The sequence below is a fragment of the Miscanthus floridulus genome, chromosome 16 (assembly GCF_019320115.1).
Source record: "Miscanthus floridulus cultivar M001 chromosome 16, ASM1932011v1, whole genome shotgun sequence".
NCBI lineage: Eukaryota > Viridiplantae > Streptophyta > Magnoliopsida > Poales > Poaceae > Miscanthus > Miscanthus floridulus.
The window spans coordinates 104,180,889-104,200,511 of record NC_089595.1 but is presented as its reverse complement, the minus strand read 5'-3'; the positions used below and the strand labels follow the sequence as shown (position 1 = coordinate 104,200,511).

Sequence of the window (19,623 nt, the reverse complement as noted above, 5' to 3'; positions counted from 1 at the left end):
CCGAGTGCTTGACCTTGACACTCGGCAAAGCCGCCGTCACGGCGACTTTTCTTTGCCGAGTGCTGGAAAAAGTGCACTCGGCAAAGAGGTCTTTGCTAATAAACTATTTACCGTATATATCGGCCTTTGCCGAGTGCTTTAGGCACTCGGCAAAGAAGCCGCCTCCGGTAGTGTTTGGTGAGTTTTTTCTAATGTTCCCCATGTTGCTTCTCTGGGTTAATGCTCATCAATTCTTCCAATGCGTAAATTAACATTCTTTTGTTTGTATAAAATCAGGTCTATGTCTCAACTGTACAAGCCCACAACTACCCAATCACTTGCACGCAGTGGCACCCTGAGGTATTTTAGTTGTAGGTGTTTTGGGAGTTTTCATATTATATGTTCTTATTGCATCTGCCTTTTTTCGGTGCACTGCATTTTCTTGAATCAATATTCATAGCATATCAAATTGTGGCCGCTCACCAAATACCAATGGCTTTTTTTTAATAAGGGAACAAAGTTCTAGCCTCTACCATATCAATAACTTTATATAACTATAAAAATGCCCTCACTTAATGCAGAAAGCCATTTTTGAGTGGAGGAACCCAGTGATTCCACACAGCGAAGATGCAGTACAGGTTACTCAACATTTTGCCAATCATTTTATCAGGTTTGTTGTTGTAGGCTGTAACCTTTTATTTATACATTTGAAGTTAGGGAATACTTCATTTGGGGTTATTTCTGGGTCTACCCACCATCTTTATGTGGAAATGTACCAGAAATTGATTAAACACTACACGCCTTTCCTTTTGCTGCCTGTCACTCTTGGGCCCCGTTCGGCTTATCTTAAAAACGGCATTATTCAGCTTGATTTTTCAGCTAAAACAATATTTTTCTTTCACAACAATTCAGCCAGAACAGTATTTTTCAGTCAGTTTTAGTCAAGTTTCAGCAAACCACCTTGGTTTCTTACCTTTGAAACTTCAGTTTTTTAAATATAAATAAACCCAAGTTTTAGTAGTGTTCCTTCTAATGAATGGATATATTCTACACGCTTCGAATTTTCTTTTCAGATGGAACCCTCCTTCACATGGATGGTTCAGTGTTGTCGCCCGTCCGTGGACCGTAGGTGGGGACCGTGGGACGCACCGTAGCCGGCGTCCACCTTGGCTTGTCTGCAACTGCAAACGGTCGTCCTGAGGACAATAGGCTGGTTACCGGACATGGGCTCGCGTGCTCTTAAACGTGACTGGATTCGTTTCTTTTTTCATCTAAAATAGTATTTTCCTCTTACAAATTTTTTCAGTTTCATTCGACCTCCAGAATTCCTCGAAACGAACGGGGCCGTGGGCTCAACCGGCGAACGTTGCGCCGGCTGCAAGAATGCTCGCGCGATTGCGCGCCCCGCGAACGCGGCTTTGACGACGCCGTCTTGAGGTCTGGGCGTCTCTGGCCCCTGACGCACAGGCAAGTAGGCAACGGGTGCGCCCGCGCGACGAAGCAGCATGGCCGCGCCGTTGTAGCATGCAGCGGCACGCGGTGACGGAAGAAGAACAAAACGGACAGCGGAATTCCCCCTGTAATCCCATGAACGTGCTACGCACGTACAGTATTTTTTCAAGAAGAGGAAGCGGTTACATAGTATTTTATCAGGCACGTGAAGAGGAGCGAATTTAAATCTGAAAGTGATGTTTTTTTTATAAATAAATATATATACGGCGTGATGAGCCAACAACTCCAAAGTCCCTACAGCATGCGCCAAAGCACGGCGGATGAGATGGAGACGACAGACGGAGTGTGTGATCGAAGTCAAGACTCAAGAACCTGAGGCCAGACAAGAGCCGAGCTGGCAACGCCTCCCAAGTCCCAATGGAGTTGGAGTCTCCCCAGCTGCTCGCTTCCCTCCTCGGCGCCGCTGCCATGCGCTCTTCGCCGACGCCGGAGGCCATCCGGCTGCCGAGCACGGCGGGGCACGCCCAGCAGGCCTGCGCCGCCGCGCCGGCGGACCCCGCCGTGTACGAGTACTACCGGCCGGTCATTGGCATCGTGACGCACCCGGGCGATGGCACTTGCGAGATGCGCACCCACGGCCCCGGCTCCTACATCGCCGCCTCCTACGTCAAGTTCGTCCAGTCCGCCGGCGCCCGCGTCGTCCCGCTCCTCTACGACGAGCCCGACGAGCGCCTCCTCGAGGTGCGTGCTTCGGAAGCTGCCTGCCATAGTGCCATTTCTCTTTCGCTCTCGTCCTGCCTGAATATGCAACTGCACTGTTTGCTCATTCCTTATTGGTCTTTGCCCCTTTTAATTTCCTGCAGAAACTGGGGTTGGTGAATGGCGTGCTGTTTACTGGTGGATCACACAAGAATGGTTCATATTTTGAGACTATCAAAAGAGTTTTCCAGGTACATCATGAACATCGATTCATATAGTTTGCTACATTTGTAAGAAATGGCCCTTCACTTCTACTGTACTCCCGTAGTTGATTGCATGTGGCACCACGTTTCAGTTTCACGACTTTGCAGTAGCTATTTTACTGTATAATAATAAGCCTCCATAAGAGTCTTCATGATTTCCTTTCCTCAGTATGTTTTGGACAGGAATGATGCAGGAGATCCATTTCCTTTGCATGCCGAGTGTCTAGGCTTTGAGCTTGTAAGCATGATTGTTTTTCTGGAACGTGCCATTGGCACGGTATTCATTAAGCAGAAGGAGAGTTTTACAAATTAAAGCTGGGACGGTAATTTGTGATTACCAAGCCAAACACCGACAGAGATCACACAGTTGTGATTTACAAAAGAAAATACTTAGCGACCAAGAGAAGGATATAGGGACAAAACCCAGCAGGCCATGAGCTCAGTGGCTAAAGAGCGTCATGTTGGAAGCCAGTGAGGTTCAACTCCATCGCAACCGGATCGAAGTCTAGAGCGAAGAGCGCCTGAAGAGCCTCTTGTTTGGAGGGCGACAACGGCGCAACGAAGAAGGCCTTGATACTGTCCAAAGCCACAGGGTCCGAACCCTGCGGCATATCTGTGATCCCCAGCTTTTGCTTGAGCACATTTTGTGCTTGGACAGTCGGGTTGGAGGCCTTGGTCTTAGCAGCCAGCCTCCCACTCCGACGCACTGACATCACCATTGAAGGTGTCCTGGACCTTCTCAGCCTCGACTTGCCGAGCAACGATGTCTCGAGCGGGATGCATAGCCGCGCCTCCAATTGTGCCAACAGGGACACCTCAGCCGATAGAGGTTGAGCGTTGTGGCCTTCATCAACAATCGAAACAGCTCAAGCTCTGTAACCTGCAAATCCGGCAGAGGTGTCCGCGACCGTTTCCTGCCCTGAGCAGAGTGACGTGGGGCCAAGTCAACCGATGATGGCGAGATCTCACCAGCGTACGCCACAGAGGCCATCGGCTGGTGCATTAGCTCGGCCATCGATATGGGCGGCGCCACGTTGTCGACGCCCGGATGGCCACCCGCGTTGGCGTAGAAGCAGCCGCCTGATCCGCAAAGTCGTGCTGTCCCACCCGTGGTGGCGTGACTTGTGACATCTCTAGCTCAGGCGACAACGGGGGTGGATCTGTTGTTAGGGAGGCGCCCGTCGGAGTAGTGGGGCACCAAGGCGTTGTTGGTCCCGATGACCGGCTCACGACGAGCGAGGCGGTGAGCTCCTCCAGCATCGGGTCAACCCACACGGGAGGCCCCACACCCGCGTAGGGCTCCAAGACCAGCGGGTCCAGCACAGGAAAGCAGGAAGCAGCGACGTCAGAGGCTTCACCTGGCGCCGTCGGAGCAGCCCGTGCCAACCTCCAGAGACGCCTTCTTTGTTGGTGTTGCTGGTCGCTGCTGGCAGGAATGATGATGTCCGGCACGGTCTCACAAGCGCCACGCAAAGCACCATGCTCCGCCGGGCGAGCATCAGAGTTGTGGTGGGCTCACTGTGACCCTCCCTGGTAGCACAGTCGCCTGTGGCAGTGGTTTCCGGCGCCGCAGCGGTGCCGGTGGCCTCACCGTGGTCGGCTGCAGTGTCACCGGGGAAGTCGGTGTTGTGTAGCACCGGATGTCTCCGGCGTCTTGTCCGCCGCCGCCGCCTATGGTCGACAGATGCAGGAGCAGTCGACGCAGGCGCGGCTCCACTCGCCTCCACCGGACCACCGTGGGCGGGTGGCCGGGGTAAGGTCCCGGGCAAGCGGTCGTGGCCGGTCGCCTGTACCGGTAGCTGTAGGAGGCTTCCGCCGTCGCTGGCCACCACCGTCCGCTGGCCGAGCATTCGAGTTGCTGGCATGAACCGGGCGCGGCCGACGACCCATAACGCCGACATCACTCGAGCTCCCAGAGCCGACGTGCTGTGGCCACTTGTTGCCATCGTTCATCAACGAACGAGGCCGCTTGCAGTTGAAAGGTCCTTGTGCGGTTTTGGTAATTGAGTGAAAACCTAGGTGGACTAATTGTGTTTATGTGAGATACATAGGTGATTAGTCCATAGATACATGTGTGTGAGCAACATATGCCATGAAGATGAAAATGGCTTGGAGATGTTGCAAAGCTCACACAGGTGATGATGAAGGAGCTCATTGCAAATGAGACATGACATTGAGTCATGTGATCAAGGTGGAGAAGATCAAGACATGACTTGGCTTGATGGACCGGTTGCAAGCGTGAAGGGCAAGTTGGAGGCTTTGGAGCGATGGACCGCGTGGCGGTGAAGCTTGAGCAAGACTTGCCGCCGATGGACTAAGGCAACGGTGAAAAGCAAGTGAAGTCAAGATCGATGAACTAATATGATCACTTGATGATATGAAGTGGATCATATCATTGTTAATCGTGTTGGTGTATGTGTTGCATCGACATTGGAGGAGATGGAATAGAATGCGCAAGGCAAAGGTATAACCTAGTGTATTTCATTTCACCGGTCATAGGTGTGTAGAGAAGTTGATGGCCGAGTTTAGGATAGATGGTCGTACTATCAAGAGGGGCAAACTTGTTTGCATATCGGTCATCTAGTGCCACTCGAGTGGTCTAACTTTGCATCGTCGCTAGGATTGAGTGGCGTGGCAAGTTGAGTGGCTAATCCTTTGGAAAATGATTGTAAAAATACTAACACACATACACATGGTGGTGTACACTTGATGGTATTGGCACATTTACAAAGGAGATGAAGTTGGAGTTGATGTGGATCAACTCGGCGATGGAACGGAGGCGAGAAAGGTTCGAAATTCCACCGGCGGAGTGCGGACAGTCCGACGGTGCCACCGGTGCCCTATATAGAAAAGATAGGGTTTCACGGTGTGCACCAGACGCTGGTCACACAGTGACCGGACGCTGGGGTCCTCCGTTTGGTCAGTGGCAGCAGTGAAGGCGCAGGCATCAGTCTTTGACCGAACATTGGGTGGCTGCGTTCAGTCCCACTGACACGGCAGCACAGAGAAGAGGAGAAATGATCGGACGCTAATGTTGCATCTGGTCGTGACTGACCAGACGTGTCCGGTCATGAATTTTCACCTCTGGAAGCTTACTAGAAGTGACCGAACGCTGGGGTCCTACATCCGGTCACTTTGAGCAGCTGCGTCTGGTCATCACTTGACCGTTGAGATCCAGCGACTAAGGTTGAACGGAGGCAACATGTGGTGAGCATCCGTTGACCGGACGCTGAGGTCCTGCGTCCGGTCGATATGACCGGCGCGTCCGGCTAACCCGAAAAACGCCCAGTGAAGGGGTAATGACTATTTTGGCCCGTGGGGCTATAAATAGAAGGGGGTCTCAGCCATGGCTTGAGGAGCACCTCGGGGGACTTTGTGTCCATGCTTGTGAGTGCTTGGGAGCCCTCCATCTCATATATGCTTTATAGTGATCATCCGATTGTGTGAGAGAGCGATTCTAGTGCGATTGCATCGTGAGGTTGCATCGAGTGGCACTAGGTGATCGAGTTACATGTCGGTGGTGCTTGTTACTCTTGGAGGTTGCCACCTCCTAGATGGCTTGGTGGTGGTCTCTGTCAAAGCTCGCAAGAAGCTTGTGCGGTGCTCCGTAGAAGAGCTTTGTGAGGGGCATTGTGCTCGCCCCGCAGGAGCCATGAAGAGCAACTCTAGTTGAGCGTGTCATTGAGCTACCCTCACTTTTGGGGTAGGTTCTTGCGGTGCCTGATGTGCGGGCTTGGCGGGTGATGCCAATTAGCCAATGAACCACCAAGTGAGCGGTCGACCCAACGGGGACTAACGTGTTGGCAAATACGTGAACCTCGAGAGAAAAATCACCGGGTCAACTTTGTTCTTCCTGTTGTTTTGCATCCTCGTTACACAAGCTTATAATTACTTTCATATACATTGTGCTTGTGTAGTTGCCCTTGTAATTAGTTTGCTTGTGTAGCTTACTAGTTACTTTCTTGCTTGTGTAGCATAGAAGTAGCTCTCTTGCGTGGCTAATTTGGTTTGTGTAACCTTGTTAGTCACATTGCTTAGTTTGTCTAGCTAAGTAATTGAGCTCTCTAATTTAGCATTGGTTGCCTTGTTATTGAGCATTGCTAGTGAGCTTAGATGGCTTTGTGCTTTTGCTTACTAGCATGTGTAGGAGCTCCCTTGTTGCTTGAAGTACTAGCGGCATAGGTTTGTGTGACCTTGCTTCTAGAATTGGTTAGGTGAGCTCTAGCTAGCCCGGCACCTTTGTTGCTTAATTGGGATCTTTGCTAGGTGCTAGAGAACATAGATAGAGGGATGTAGTCTTGGCTAAACTGATAGTTTTAATTTCGCACTTGTTTTGGTTAGCCGGCGTGGTTAAGTTTTAGAAATGACTATTCACCCCCCTCTAGTCACCATCTCGACCTTACAGTAGTCCCTAGCTAGGTAACAGAACTCATGGCAGTGCGAGCATCTCGGCAGCAGACGGCAGGTGGCAACACTGTGGGTGTATGACAGGCAGTTGAGCCACCTGTCGTGTAGCATGTCTGGGAGGCGGCGACGTCGATGTGGCCGAGGTGCTCTCGCGGCGGTGGCGTTCCGCTGGCCAACAGGATTATGAGACAGGACCTCCTGCTATCTGTTGGCATTGGGTGCTAAGATCCAGAGACAGCCACGAGGTGGCACACGATGGCCAAGCCTGAGGTAGGTGGGGACGCGCTCATCGTCGGACTGAGAGCCGTCGTCGACCCGATTCCCCAACCTCAAGTGCACAGGGACGCGCTCCTAGTTGGCACGCGGTGTGGTGTTTGCCCCACGGCCGTCGCCGATAGCGTGGTTCCCCCTCCTCCTCCGGTGGCGCTTCGTGCCCGGTCGCCTAGTGACAGCCGAGATCTAGACCGCCTCCACCGGCTACTCTTCGATGACCCAGGTGCCAGGGTGGGAGCTGGATCCTACCCTATCTACGAAGGCCCTCTGAGCCGAGGAGCCCCTACGGACGGCGTCGAGGTAAGATGGCTACAGCACCAGAGAGGAGATGGACTCGTAGTCTGAGTTGGAGCAGTCCGATAGTGTGGCAGAACCGCCCAAAATAACCTGCTTACGGAGGTGCTCGCCTTCCGCTAGACACTAAATACCCCAAAAGCAAGCTACATCGGGCGGTATCCATCGAGCACACCCTAAGGGAGAACCCGAAAGATCCACATTTTTTCCAAGGATCCAATAATAAGAACGAGTTACAATACTTATCCATTTCATACATCAGAGTTTCTTAAAAATTACATTATTACATTACCAAATGTCAGAGTGCAGAATGATAAACAATGGAATTTAAAATAAACATCTAGCGATAAGAACGAGGATCCATCTGAGCCCACTAGAAGAATCCTCCACACAAAGGTACTTCTCATGCATTACCTGCAACAGGGGTAAATAAACCCTGAGTACATAATATACTCACAAGACTTATTCGACTAGTGGGAATAATTTTCTGACTCTAAGGAATATGATAAGCTTTATGGTTTGCTGGTTTTCTTTTAGCAGAAAGCAATACTAATAGTGAGTCATTATTTCTGTTATTATTATCAGCCATATTAAGTTATTATCTATCCAGTCTATATAAGCATATGTTCTACTTTCAAGCAAGAGTTGAGCAATTAGTTCTATTTCATCACCTTTCATCTTTCAGTTCTTACTACGGTGCTAGACACGAAACAAGCCGTACCGGATCGCCCAGCGATTCATGAATCAATGCCCCCAGCTGGGTACCCCAAAAACACATGCCCCGCTTGCACTCTAGGCACAAGCAGGACTAACCCATCACCCTCCTGTCCTAGGTGTCTAGGTTCCCGTCCAAACTTGGACTCCAAGCCTCCACTCCTGAGTTCCAAACTCAGTGCGGTGCAAGGACCTTCACCATCCCTGCCTCCAATCAATTGATCCAGAAAGAGCCGGATCCACGACAAGAGAGCAACGAGTCTTCCCTGCGCTCATACCCAAGTATGTGCTCGGGATAATAAATCTGTGACTTGCCCACGATGCCTTATGCAACGACCGGTCCTTAATTGACACAGGCGGGAAAAAAGTGTAACCGAGCTATGTCCTGTTGGTCGTAGGACACAACCCTTTACACCCACCAGTACCCAAATCATATCCGTGCCCGGTCACCATTTTCCTTTTCACCATTTTATCATGAGTGATCATATTTATCACCTATTTGCGAGTAACGGCAGGTTACTCATGCTACCGAAATCTTGAGCATAGCAACTACTCGACCTATACTAGTAGGACTCATGGATAGATATATTTATGCATGTAGTTTCCATAAAATGCCAGTAACTTAAATGTGCATCATATATATAGGGGTTATGCCCTAGGGCTTGCCTTGGGCTGGCGACGGGTCAGCAAAGTCAGCTCCAAAAGGCTCTGGGGCTCCCTCCTGCGTGAGGATCTCCTCCTCGTACTCCTCGATGACTTTTTCGTACTCATGTTCATCGATGGGCATGAAGTCTACCAACTCGTGATCTCCATGCATGAAATGATGATGCAATACTTAGTAATATAGCAACAACAACTCTTAAAATAAAAGTACATCTGTCTAACTACTAAGCTAGTGCTACCGACCACGGTACTAAGTTATCTATTATTACCAATAACAAGTATGAAGTATGGCATACATTATTATAGCAACTACAGGTATTCTTACTCCTAATGCTGATTTACGCTATATATGATAAAGTAAGGATAATAGCTACTCTATTTATCAACTTACTCTAGGGCTACAAAATTTACAGCAAGTACATAATAATCTAATAAGCCTACTGTAAAATTTTCATAGCTATAGCTAACACCAATTTACCACAAAAATTCCTACAAATATTAATCTACATAATACTAAGCTCTTTAGTTTGAATTTATGAACCTACCATTGTCATAGCTAACTGTAATCTAACTACACTAACAGGTAGACATAAAGCCGGTGGTGGTGTGGGCGCATCCCCGATGATGTTGGGCATGGTACGGTACCGCAGCTACTCGCCGTCGTAGGAGGCGTCAAGGCGATCGTCGTCGTCCTCGAGTGGTGACGCGAACTCAACTAGATCCGCCTACTCGGTCTCCGCTGCTGGTGAAGCAGAGGAGGCCGGTGGATCGTGCTCCCCTTGAGCTAGTGACGGCGTGCGCGGCAGAGCTCCGTCTACGTCGACTCCCCAGAACTCAATGTCGAAGTCGCTGGAGGCGGAAGCAGACGTCCCGGCGGCCAAATTGGACCAATCCCAGCAGCACCCTTCATCAAACACCACGTCGCGGCTCACCTTGACGCGTCCTGTCGCCGGATCGAGGACTCGGTAGGCCTTGGCACCCACGGCGTAGCCGATGAAGACCCCAGCCTTGCCGTGGTCATCAAGCTTGCGCAGCTGCCCGAGCTCCCTTATGTAGGCGACGCAGCTGAATATACGTAGATAGCTCACCGCCGGCGCTCGTCCATGTCAGGCCTCATAGGGGGTCTTGCCTTGCAAGCTTCTCGACGGCGCGCGGTTGAGCAGATGCACCGTCGTCATCACTGCCTCCCCCCTAGAATTTGGCCGGCATGGACCTCTGCTTCAGGAGCGCGCGTGTGGTCGCTACGACCGTCTGATTGCGCCGCTCCACCACACCGTTCTACTGCGGTGAGTGTGGTGCAGAGTAGTGCCGCTTGACTCCTTCGGTGGCAAAGTACTACGCCAGCTCGCCAACGGTGAACTCTCCTCCATTGTCGGTCCACAGCACCTTGAGCTCACGGCCGGTCTCCTTCTCTGCTTTGGCCTTCACCCACTTCATGGCATCCACAGCAGCATCCTTGGTCGGCAGAAGCACCGCCCACATGAAGCGGGTGGCATCGTCCACCATCAGCAAGAAGTAGCAGCACCCTCCTGGCGTCGTCGGCGTCACCGGCCCGCACAAGTCGCCATCAACGAGGTCCAGGGGCGCCTGCGCGTGGTACTGCGCCTGCTGCGGAAACGGCTTGCGGTGGAGCTTGGTGGTGACGCAGGTGTCGCAGACTTGCTCCGCATGCTTGATCACTGGCATCCTCCTCACCATCTCCTGCTTGCCGAGCTGGTGCAGCGCCTCAAAGCTGAGGTGCCCGTAGCGCTCATGCCACCTCCATGACTCGTCCTCCTTCCTAGCGGCAAGACACACCGGCTGTGTGGCCTCCAAGTGCAGGATGTACAATCGACTGGTCCCGCGATGTACCTTGGCGAGAAGACGACCACGCTGGTCCTAGATTCGGAGCACTCCATGTTCAATCTCCACTCTAGAGCCTCCTTCATCGAGCTGCCCCAAACTCATGATCGAGTTCCGGAGCGCTAGGATGTAGAAGACACCATGGAGGACGCGCTGCTCCCCGTTCTTGTCCTGGAAGACGATGGAGCCGGTCCCCTTGATCTCCACTCGAGATGAGTCACCGAAACGCACCGTGCCGCGTGCCGTGGTGTCGAGCTCGGTGAAGAGCTCCCGGTGGCCGGTCATGTGATGCGTGGCCCCACTGTCAAGGTACCAGCCATCGAGCGCCTCCTCGTTGGCGCTGGTGTTGAGGACGACACGTGCACGCGGCTCATTGATGTCGAGGGAGGCCGTGGCCTTGGAGCAGACGGCTTCGGTCTTCTCATCGAGCTCAAGGAAGCCGTGGGCGAGGAACAGAGGACCATCATCGTCCTCCGCCTCTACGACGTGTGCAACAACGCCACGCCCACCACCGCGCCGTCCACCTCGATCACCTCCAACGCGGTTGCCTCCTCCGCGTTGGTTGCCACCACCACCGCTGCCGCCGCGGTCACCACCACCACAGCACGGCTGGCGGCAGTCGCGCGCCCAGTGGCCGCGATCACCATAGTTGAGGCAGGTGTCGTCATCCGCCCCGCAATCATCGCCACCGCCTCTGTCTCCTCCACCGCGATTGCCCTTCCCGCGCTGCTTCTTGCCGCCGCGTGGACAACGTCGTGGTTCCTTGCCTGACGCGGAAGCGGCAGCCTCCTCCTTCTCCTTGGCACGACACTGCTCCCTTGTTAGCAGCAGACCACCGATGGTGGCCGGTTCCACGGCCAGCGCCTCCATGTCGGCCACCGTCTTCAAGCGCCCAGACACCTCCTCGATGGTGAGGTCCTAGAAGTCGAGAAGCGTCTCGATGGCGATCCGGAGCTGGGCGTACTTCGGTGGCACGGCGCGCAGGAGCCTCTCCACCGCGTGCTCTTCATCGATGTCGTTGTCGTTGTGGAGAAGAAGCTGCTGCTTCAAGGCCATCAAGCGGAGGGTGAAGTCCTCGATCTGCTCACCCAGACGGAAGGCGAGCTTCTCCCAGTCGCTGCGGAGTCGCTGGAGCGTGGCGCAGCGCACCCAATCGACGCCGATCCGCGCGATGGCGATGGAGTCCCAGGCCTCTTTGGCCGATCCCTTCTCGGACAACGGCATCTGCATCTCCTGCGGTACAGCGGCGATGATCGCCTCCACCGTGCGCCTGTCCTCATGGTACGGCAGGTCCTGGTACTCGATCGAGTCCCAGAGTTGCCGCGCCTGGAGCTTCAGCTTCATGATCGAGGCCCACTCATGGTAATTGGACTTGGTGAGCATCGGCCAGGTGGAGCTCGAGCCAGAATCCTTGTACACGGTCTGGATCACCGGCGAGCGGCCCCTGGCCCGTCCGTGGTGGCGATCCTGATCCCGATCGGGCGACCACGTCTGCCTGCGCTCGCGCTCCGGGCTCCTCCGCGGAGGCGGGCGGCGATCGCGCAGCGGATCCTCCTCCACCAACTCTCGACGCAGAGCCGTGGCCGTGGCGGCCGCGTTCCGAGCTGCTGCTGCTGCGGCCTCCGCGGCCTGCTGCGCCTGCGTGGCTGCGGCCTCTGCCGCGGCCAGACGCTGCGCACGCTGCTCGGCGGCGGCGGCGGCGGCTGCTCTCTCTGCGGAGGTGGCCATGCCTCTCCCTTTCTCTCAACCTCGGACTCTGATACCAATTGTTGGCGAATTAGGGCTGCCAGATGGCAGCTTGGCCAGCAGGCCGCTTGGATTGTATTGAATTGCAAAATAACAACTTGGATACAAAAGATGCTAACCACTGCATATATAAGCAAGTGGTGTACCTACTCCTTAGCATATTCTAACTGCATAAAGCAGATGCTATGATTCCTACTTAGCTGCCAAGGCACCATGATCAACTTGGTTGCCAAGGAAACAGAAAAATACATGATAGTGAATAGTAAATAGCTATAGTAGGTAACTGAAAAACATGAACACTAGGCTAACTACTGACACTTATATCCAAAGATTCACTGTCCGTGATCCTTTATCAATGTTCTACGTGTTCTCTTCATGAATTCCTAATTTTTCTTTTTTGTAGCCTCACTACTGAATGATGATTGAAATTCACAGGTTTAACCATGAACTCATCAAGAAACTGAGCACTGACTGCCTTGTCATGCAAAATCATGGAGTATGGCAACCTTGGTTCTGCTTACCTTTTTTTTTCTACGACAACACCATACCAACTTTCATGCACTAATACCAGTTCTATTACATGGATAGAAATTCTGAAAAGCATCCTTGCACAGAACAATGAATAATTGCTACAAATACAAGTTCCATAACAGAGGGGTTTTTTTCTTTTTGGTCAAAGCATGGTATATCACCAAAGAGATTGCAAGAAAATGTTGCATTATCAAGTTTCTTCAAGATTCTTACCACGTCACCTGATGAAAATGGCAAGGTACAAAATGTCATGTTTATACTCTTAGTCTTAAATGTTATTTTTCACATAACCCATGTAGAAGGCGTTCAGTGGTATAGGTAGAACAGTTTTGATGAATTTGAAAACTCTTCCTTGAGTGATTGTCTGGGTAAATGCTCATGAAATCTTCCGCTGCACAAGCTGATATTCTTTTTTGTCAAGACAGGTCTATGTCTCAACTGTACAAGCAAAGAATTACCCAATCACCTGCACGCAGTGGCTTCCTGAGGTATGCAAATTTCTCTTATAATTTTTATAGGGAGTTCCACAATCGTATGGATGATGCATCAGACTGCCTCAGAAAAATGGTTTAAAATGATGGACTTATAGCTTATAAGTTTGCCCTCGCTTATATATAATGTAGAAAGCCATTTTTGAGTGGGGGGAGCCGATGACTCCACACAGTGAAGATGCAGTACAAGTGACAACATTTTGCCAATTATTTTGTCAGGTTTGTGGTTCTCACCTTACATTTCTACATTCAACTTGGCACTGCTTTATCTAGCAATTTGTAGATCTGCTGATCATTTTTATCTCTGTTGGAAACCACACCACAAATTAGTAGCCAAGTACACATCCACTTTTCTGCTAATCACCCTATTGTGGCTACCTCATCTCACTTTTCACCTTTTGCTCTGACGTGAATCAGCCAAGCTCGCAGGTCCCTGAACAGGGCTCCCACGGACAAGGTGCTGAACAACCTAATTGACAACTACACCTCCAGATTTCGAACCTCGTGAGCATCTATGTTTCTGTACAATGCAACTGCTTCCATTCGTATCCTCCAAATATTAGCTAAATTTGTGCATGGATTATTTGTAGGAAATCTTCTGACGAGGTGTATAACTTCTCTTGAGATGGTATCGGATTCCTCAGCATCGCATTGCTATTGTTGTTGTATTGTGAGTGTATTGGTCCTACATGGAACTGTGAAGGTTTTCCTTTTTGTTATCCGTACACTTGCCTCCGCAGAGACCTCCCTAATTGTTACTAATAATTGGTATAAATTGTTCAAACATTTTTCTTGTTTTTCAGAAAACATGTGGCATTATATAAAAAAACACGAAAACCGTACCTGCATGTTGCTTGATTTTTAACTACAACCTGAAAGATTTCACACTTTCAATGGCAAACTTTTTTTAGCGGTGATCTTCGTGCAGAGCTTCGCTGAATCTCTCATGTAAACCTTGTGGTGAGCTGGTGGCATTTAGAGGTGCTGCTGTGGTAATGTTCGAACAAGGTTGTGTGCCATGTTGGGGCTTGTCTTCTCGCAATCTTCACTTCACTCGAGTTCATACCCAGAAGCACCTCGTCAAGAAGGCATAAATAAGTCCATACCTGTATTTTTCCTTTAATTCATTAACAAGCCTAGAAACACAAAACATACTCAGAAAAAAATGAGACTAATGTTAGACGTCTGACACATAATATATGAATATGAATAAATATCCCATTAGACAGTACTAGAAAACATATAAAGCGAGTGCCGAGAAACCCCTCCTACAGTTGCCCGCGCTCGAGCAGGTGACTGGTTACCAGTTTAACACTTCAAAAGGATACTTTAGATAAAGAAGGAAGACCATTCTTAACAGGTCACCCTATATATATATAATATAAATAAAAGAGCGATAAAATTACGCGCAGATCCGAACATGATTCATCAAACATCAAATACTAAGTAAAATGTTGTCAAACGATCATCGTCCTGTTCGCTTGTCTTATAAACCGTACTGTTTTAGCGAAGGAACAATGTTTTTCTCTCACAAAAAATCAGTAAACAGTACTTTCAGCCATGATTTTTCAGCAAAGCGAACAGGGCCATTATCAAAGGGTCACCTACCACAAGAAGTCATGGTTTTTTAGCGAAGCGAACAGAACCATTGTCAAAGGGCCACCTATCACAACAGCCAGTTGAGCACTGGAGCATTCTTACAAAAACAAGATAAAACAGTGCACCAAACAGTGTTGTTTGGCAGAAACTTTCCTATGACAAACAACAACAACAATAAAGTCTTTAAGTTCCAAACAAGTTAGGGTAGGCTAGAGTAAGGTTGAAACCCAACGGAAGCAATCAAGGTTCAGGCGCGTGGATATCTGTTTTTCAAGCACTCCTATCTAAGGCTAAGTCTTTGGATATATTTCATCCTTTCAAGGCTCATTTTATTGCCTCTACTCAAATCAACTTCAGTCTTCCTCTGCCTCTCTTCACGTTACTATCCTAACTTAGAATTCCACTACGCACCGGTGTCTCTATAGGTCTCCATTAGACATGTCCAAACCATCTCAACCGATGTTGGACAAACTTTTCTTTAATTGGTGCACCTCTAATCTATCACGTATATCATCGTTCCGAACTAGATCCCTTCTTGTATGACCGCAGCCGTAACACACGGAATAAGATCCATACTGATCATGTTTGATGACAACACCAACAAAATAGCCAGGTAAATAAAGATATATATTAGGCCATCAAATGATGAAATCAAGCAACATCCTTCACATTACCACACTATTACAATTCAAAACGAACAAATCACATGTTTTTCCTGACTAGGCAATCTAGCTGTTAACAAAGTCAGCAAACACTGAACCACATGTGGCAGCGACATGTGTCCCTTTTGCAGGCTCTAACCAATGCATTTCACTAGCCTGGCTCCCTTACATTTCACCTACCACGTGTCTATTACATTTCATATTCCAATGATGTTGATGCAGAAAAAAGTGGAGCGACGAAATTCAAAAGAACGCAAGGAATCAGCTATGGACAGATGAATTTCCTTGGCACCAACTGATCATGATGCCCGAACCAAGTGTAGAATGAGGCCATTGAAGCTGCTAGTGTAATATCTGCAGAATTAGGATTTTTGCTGTAGGTTTTCGTCACCAGCTCACCTGGAGAAACAGACTATCATCTATAATGAATCAATTAGCTTGCTGATGTGTTGTGCAGAGCATCTTTAGCCCCGCTGTCAATTTTCATTCGATATTCCACAACTTCAGATCCATCAACAAGAAAAACTTTGAAAGTCAATCATCATAGCATGTAGTTTCTGGGAGTTCAAGCCTAAGATCCTTCATCCCTTCTATTACCAAGCTGTGGTGGTTCATCGCTGATATCTATGGCCGAGACAGATGTAGCCAAGTCATCCTCCTCCAACTCTATTACAGGGTCAGGTTCCGAAGCATCTGCTAGCAAGCTCAGCATATTGACTACTTCAAATGTATCATCGAGGTAGAACCTGGCTTTGCTCGGTTTCTGCCCCACTGTACATGCAAATAGCGGTGTCTTTGGAGCAACAATGTTTCTCTTCATGACATCAGCGATATTTTCAAACATGTCCTCATCCGACCTGTCATCACCGATGCATAATACAAAATCTGCTTGTCGCCCTTTCTCCTTCATCAATGTAAGTATCTTCTCAGCTACAAGACCTTTGCTAACACCCTGCGGCAAAGGAAGATAATTTAAGAAACTAATAGTTGTGCATTAATGCATAAGTCAGAATGAAGAATCAGGAGAAGGTTGTATCATAAAAAAAAACATGTGTTTGTTTTTCTGTTGAAGGCGCAAAAATCTGGCAATGCATCAGTAAAATAACAAGGACTGGAAGCGATAAATATCAAACCTGAGGTTTCACTTCGACAATGAACAGGCCACTCTTAACTGCGACTGGTTCATTTGCTAGTACACTTTCCAGGTGATCCAGCATCTCCTTGGCCTGGGTAGACCCAAAGCCTGGGTCAGCATCCTGATGATGCCATACCAAAGCAGTTTCTTTGGTCTCAATATAGGATCCATCAGTTGATTCTGTATAAAGATTCATCACTGGCTCCGCCGTTTGCATCCATCCAAAGTCTGAGGTATGGGTGCTCGATTGCCACCCTTCATCTCTCGTCCACCTACAGTGAAACATAGCATTTCATCATCCACTTCATTTTAAACAATTAAAAAACAACCTAATAGAAATGCAGTATCTTAATATTCCAAGGTTAACATGAATAAAAGAACATAATATTTTCAGTTCTGACTCCTTTAGACACACTGCTATTGCTGTGAGAAGGCAGCAAATAGTGAATCTATTTGACTGCTGAGCAATACACAAAACGATCATGCTTGACATTTCTTGAGAGAAACACTAACGCACTAAAAATATATTAGCTTAACAAAGACAAGTTAGAACAAACATTAAAATCTAGTACTACTGCATCAAGTACATTCTAGCACCAAACAAGAGATTGAACAATGCACATGTGAAAATTGTACCTTAAGAAGTAACCATGTTCTGCTGCAATTCCTAGCTTAGGGCATGATGCAAACATTGATCCCAAGCTATCCCTACTTCTCCCACTGACAATGAAAACAGTGTTATTGCTATCCGAACATAGGGTATTGATGATTCTCAATATTTCTGAACTTGGTTTCTTATCGATTGAAGTCTGTGGTACCAATGTACCATCATAATCAAGTAATATGACCCTACTCTTTGCTCTCTCGTAAGACATGATGATTGTATCCAAATTAAGCTTTGTGAAATGTGGGTCTAGCGCCACCACCCTAAATCCAAACCCTAGTCCTATACCCCAGCATGGCTTCCTAAAGTGGTCCTTGCAGGCCCTCTCCAGATCCTGGACAAAGCTCTTTGACCAATATGCAACATCATGGGTGCTGACATAGCGGTAATGTTTTCCGTGCCTCAGCTGCTTTTCTTGCTCCGACATCGAGATGGCCTCATTCAATGCCTCAGCAGTTGTTTCAACATTCCAAGGGTTAACACGAATTGCACCACTCAATGAAGGCGAGCACCCAATGAACTCCGACACAACAAGCATGCTCTTGTTTGGTCCACTCACCTCTGGTGCAGACTCTGAGCCAGGTATCCCCTGCCGGCAGACAATGTACTCGTAAGGCGTCAAGTTCATTCCATCCCTCACAGCCGTCACTACCACACACTCGGCTATTGTGTAATATGCAAGCCTCTCCGCACTTGACACATTGCGGTCAATGAAGACGACAGGGCTATACCCAGTCTGGCCGAACTCCCTATTAATCCTGTCACAGCTCTCTCGGATCTCAGCCTGGATGGCCTCCAGCTCCTTGCCCTTCCCACGAGGAGGGTTGGCTATCTGTACCAACACAGCTCTCCCCTGCCACTTAGGATGCATCCTCAGCATATTCTCAAATGCAAGAAGCTTCAAATTGATCCCTTTAAAGATATCTGTATCATCTACCCCAAGCAACACAGCTTTCCCCTGGAATTGCTGCCGGAGCTCAGCAACCTTGTCCTCCTTCTCAGGTAATCGCAGCACCGATTGCAGTTGGCCCATATGGATACCCATGGGCATGATCTTGATCCCAACAGTGCGGCCAAAGTACTCCAATCCAATGTATCCGCGCTTTGACTGGTACTCTAGACCAAGCATCCTACTGCAGCAAGAGAGGAAGTGCCTGGCATAATCAAAGGTGTGGAAGCCGATGAGATCGCAATTGAGCAGTGTCCGTAGAACCTCCTCCCGGACAGGGAGCGTGCGGTAGATCTCCGATGAGGGAAACGGGCTGTGGAGGAAGAAGCCGATCCGGAGGCGGTTGAAGCGTCGCCGGAGGAAGGTGGGCAGCGCCATGAGATGGTAATCGTGGACCCAGACGTAGTCATCCTCTGGGTTGATGACCTCAACCACCTTCTCGTAGAAGTGCTTGTTGGCGAGCACATAGGCCTCCCAGGCGCTGCGGTCAAACCGGCCACCGTCGCCGGATGCGGCCGCCTCCGCCGTCGGTGGCAGCGGGGAGGCAAAGGGGAGCATGTAGTGGAACAGCGGCCAGAGGTAGCGCTTGCAGAAGTGATGGTAGAACCGGTCGTTGAGTTCGGGCGTGAGGAACACGGGGGCACACCGGAAGCCGTCGATGAGCGACTGCGAGACCTCGTCCTGCTCCCCGGGCGGCACGTCGGCGCGGAGCGAGCCGACGAAGAAGACCTCCATCTCGTCGGGGACGCCGTCGCGGAGGCGGAGGAGGAGCGAGTCCTCGTCCCAGGAGAAGGTCCAGCCGAAGCCACCGTCGGAGCGGCGGCGCGCGACGACGGGGAGCTGGTTCGCCACGACGATGAGGCGCTCCCCGACCGCGGAAGAGGGCACGTCGGAGGCGACGCTGCTGGTGGCCGCCTGCTCGTCGTCGTCGTCGTCGAGGTCGGACAGCGTCCCGGGCACCGTCATGACCCGGGGCATCCGCTTCGCCCCGAACGACGCCAGCCGCCGCCTCCCGCCGCCCGACGGGCCCAGCGCCGCGAAGTTGCCCGCGGCGAGGTCGAGGAGGTTGGTGTACGACCTTGACATCATGGTTGAAGCAGCCGCAGCGCGCTCGAGTGGAAACCCTACCCCGCTCCCGCTCGACCCGCAAAATGGGAGGTTTAAAGCAGCAGCCAAACCAAACCCTAGGCTCGTGGTGCGCGGCGCCTTGATCTGATCTGGCTCGGCGTTTCGATTCCGGAATACAGGGGGGGGAGTGGA

General features: G+C 50.1%; 1 protein-coding gene and 1 pseudogene across 1 annotated transcript; one reads left to right on the top strand and one right to left on the bottom strand.

The window, feature by feature from the left end:
* The first annotated feature begins 1,848 nt into the window (after nucleotides 1–1,848).
* On the top strand, nucleotides 1,849–14,081 carry LOC136511178 (gamma-glutamyl hydrolase 1-like; annotated as a pseudogene).
* A 1,480-nt stretch (nucleotides 14,082–15,561) lies between these two features.
* Nucleotides 15,562–19,623, bottom strand: LOC136511933 (probable alpha,alpha-trehalose-phosphate synthase [UDP-forming] 7). The gene is made up of 3 exons (XM_066505954.1): nucleotides 17,387–19,623; nucleotides 16,749–17,022; nucleotides 15,562–16,567 (listed from the first exon to the last, which is right to left on the bottom strand). The coding sequence occupies exons 1-3, from the start codon at nucleotides 19,450–19,452 to the stop codon at nucleotides 16,187–16,189; spliced, it is 2,721 nt and encodes a 906-aa protein (XP_066362051.1). The 5' UTR covers nucleotides 19,453–19,623; the 3' UTR covers nucleotides 15,562–16,186.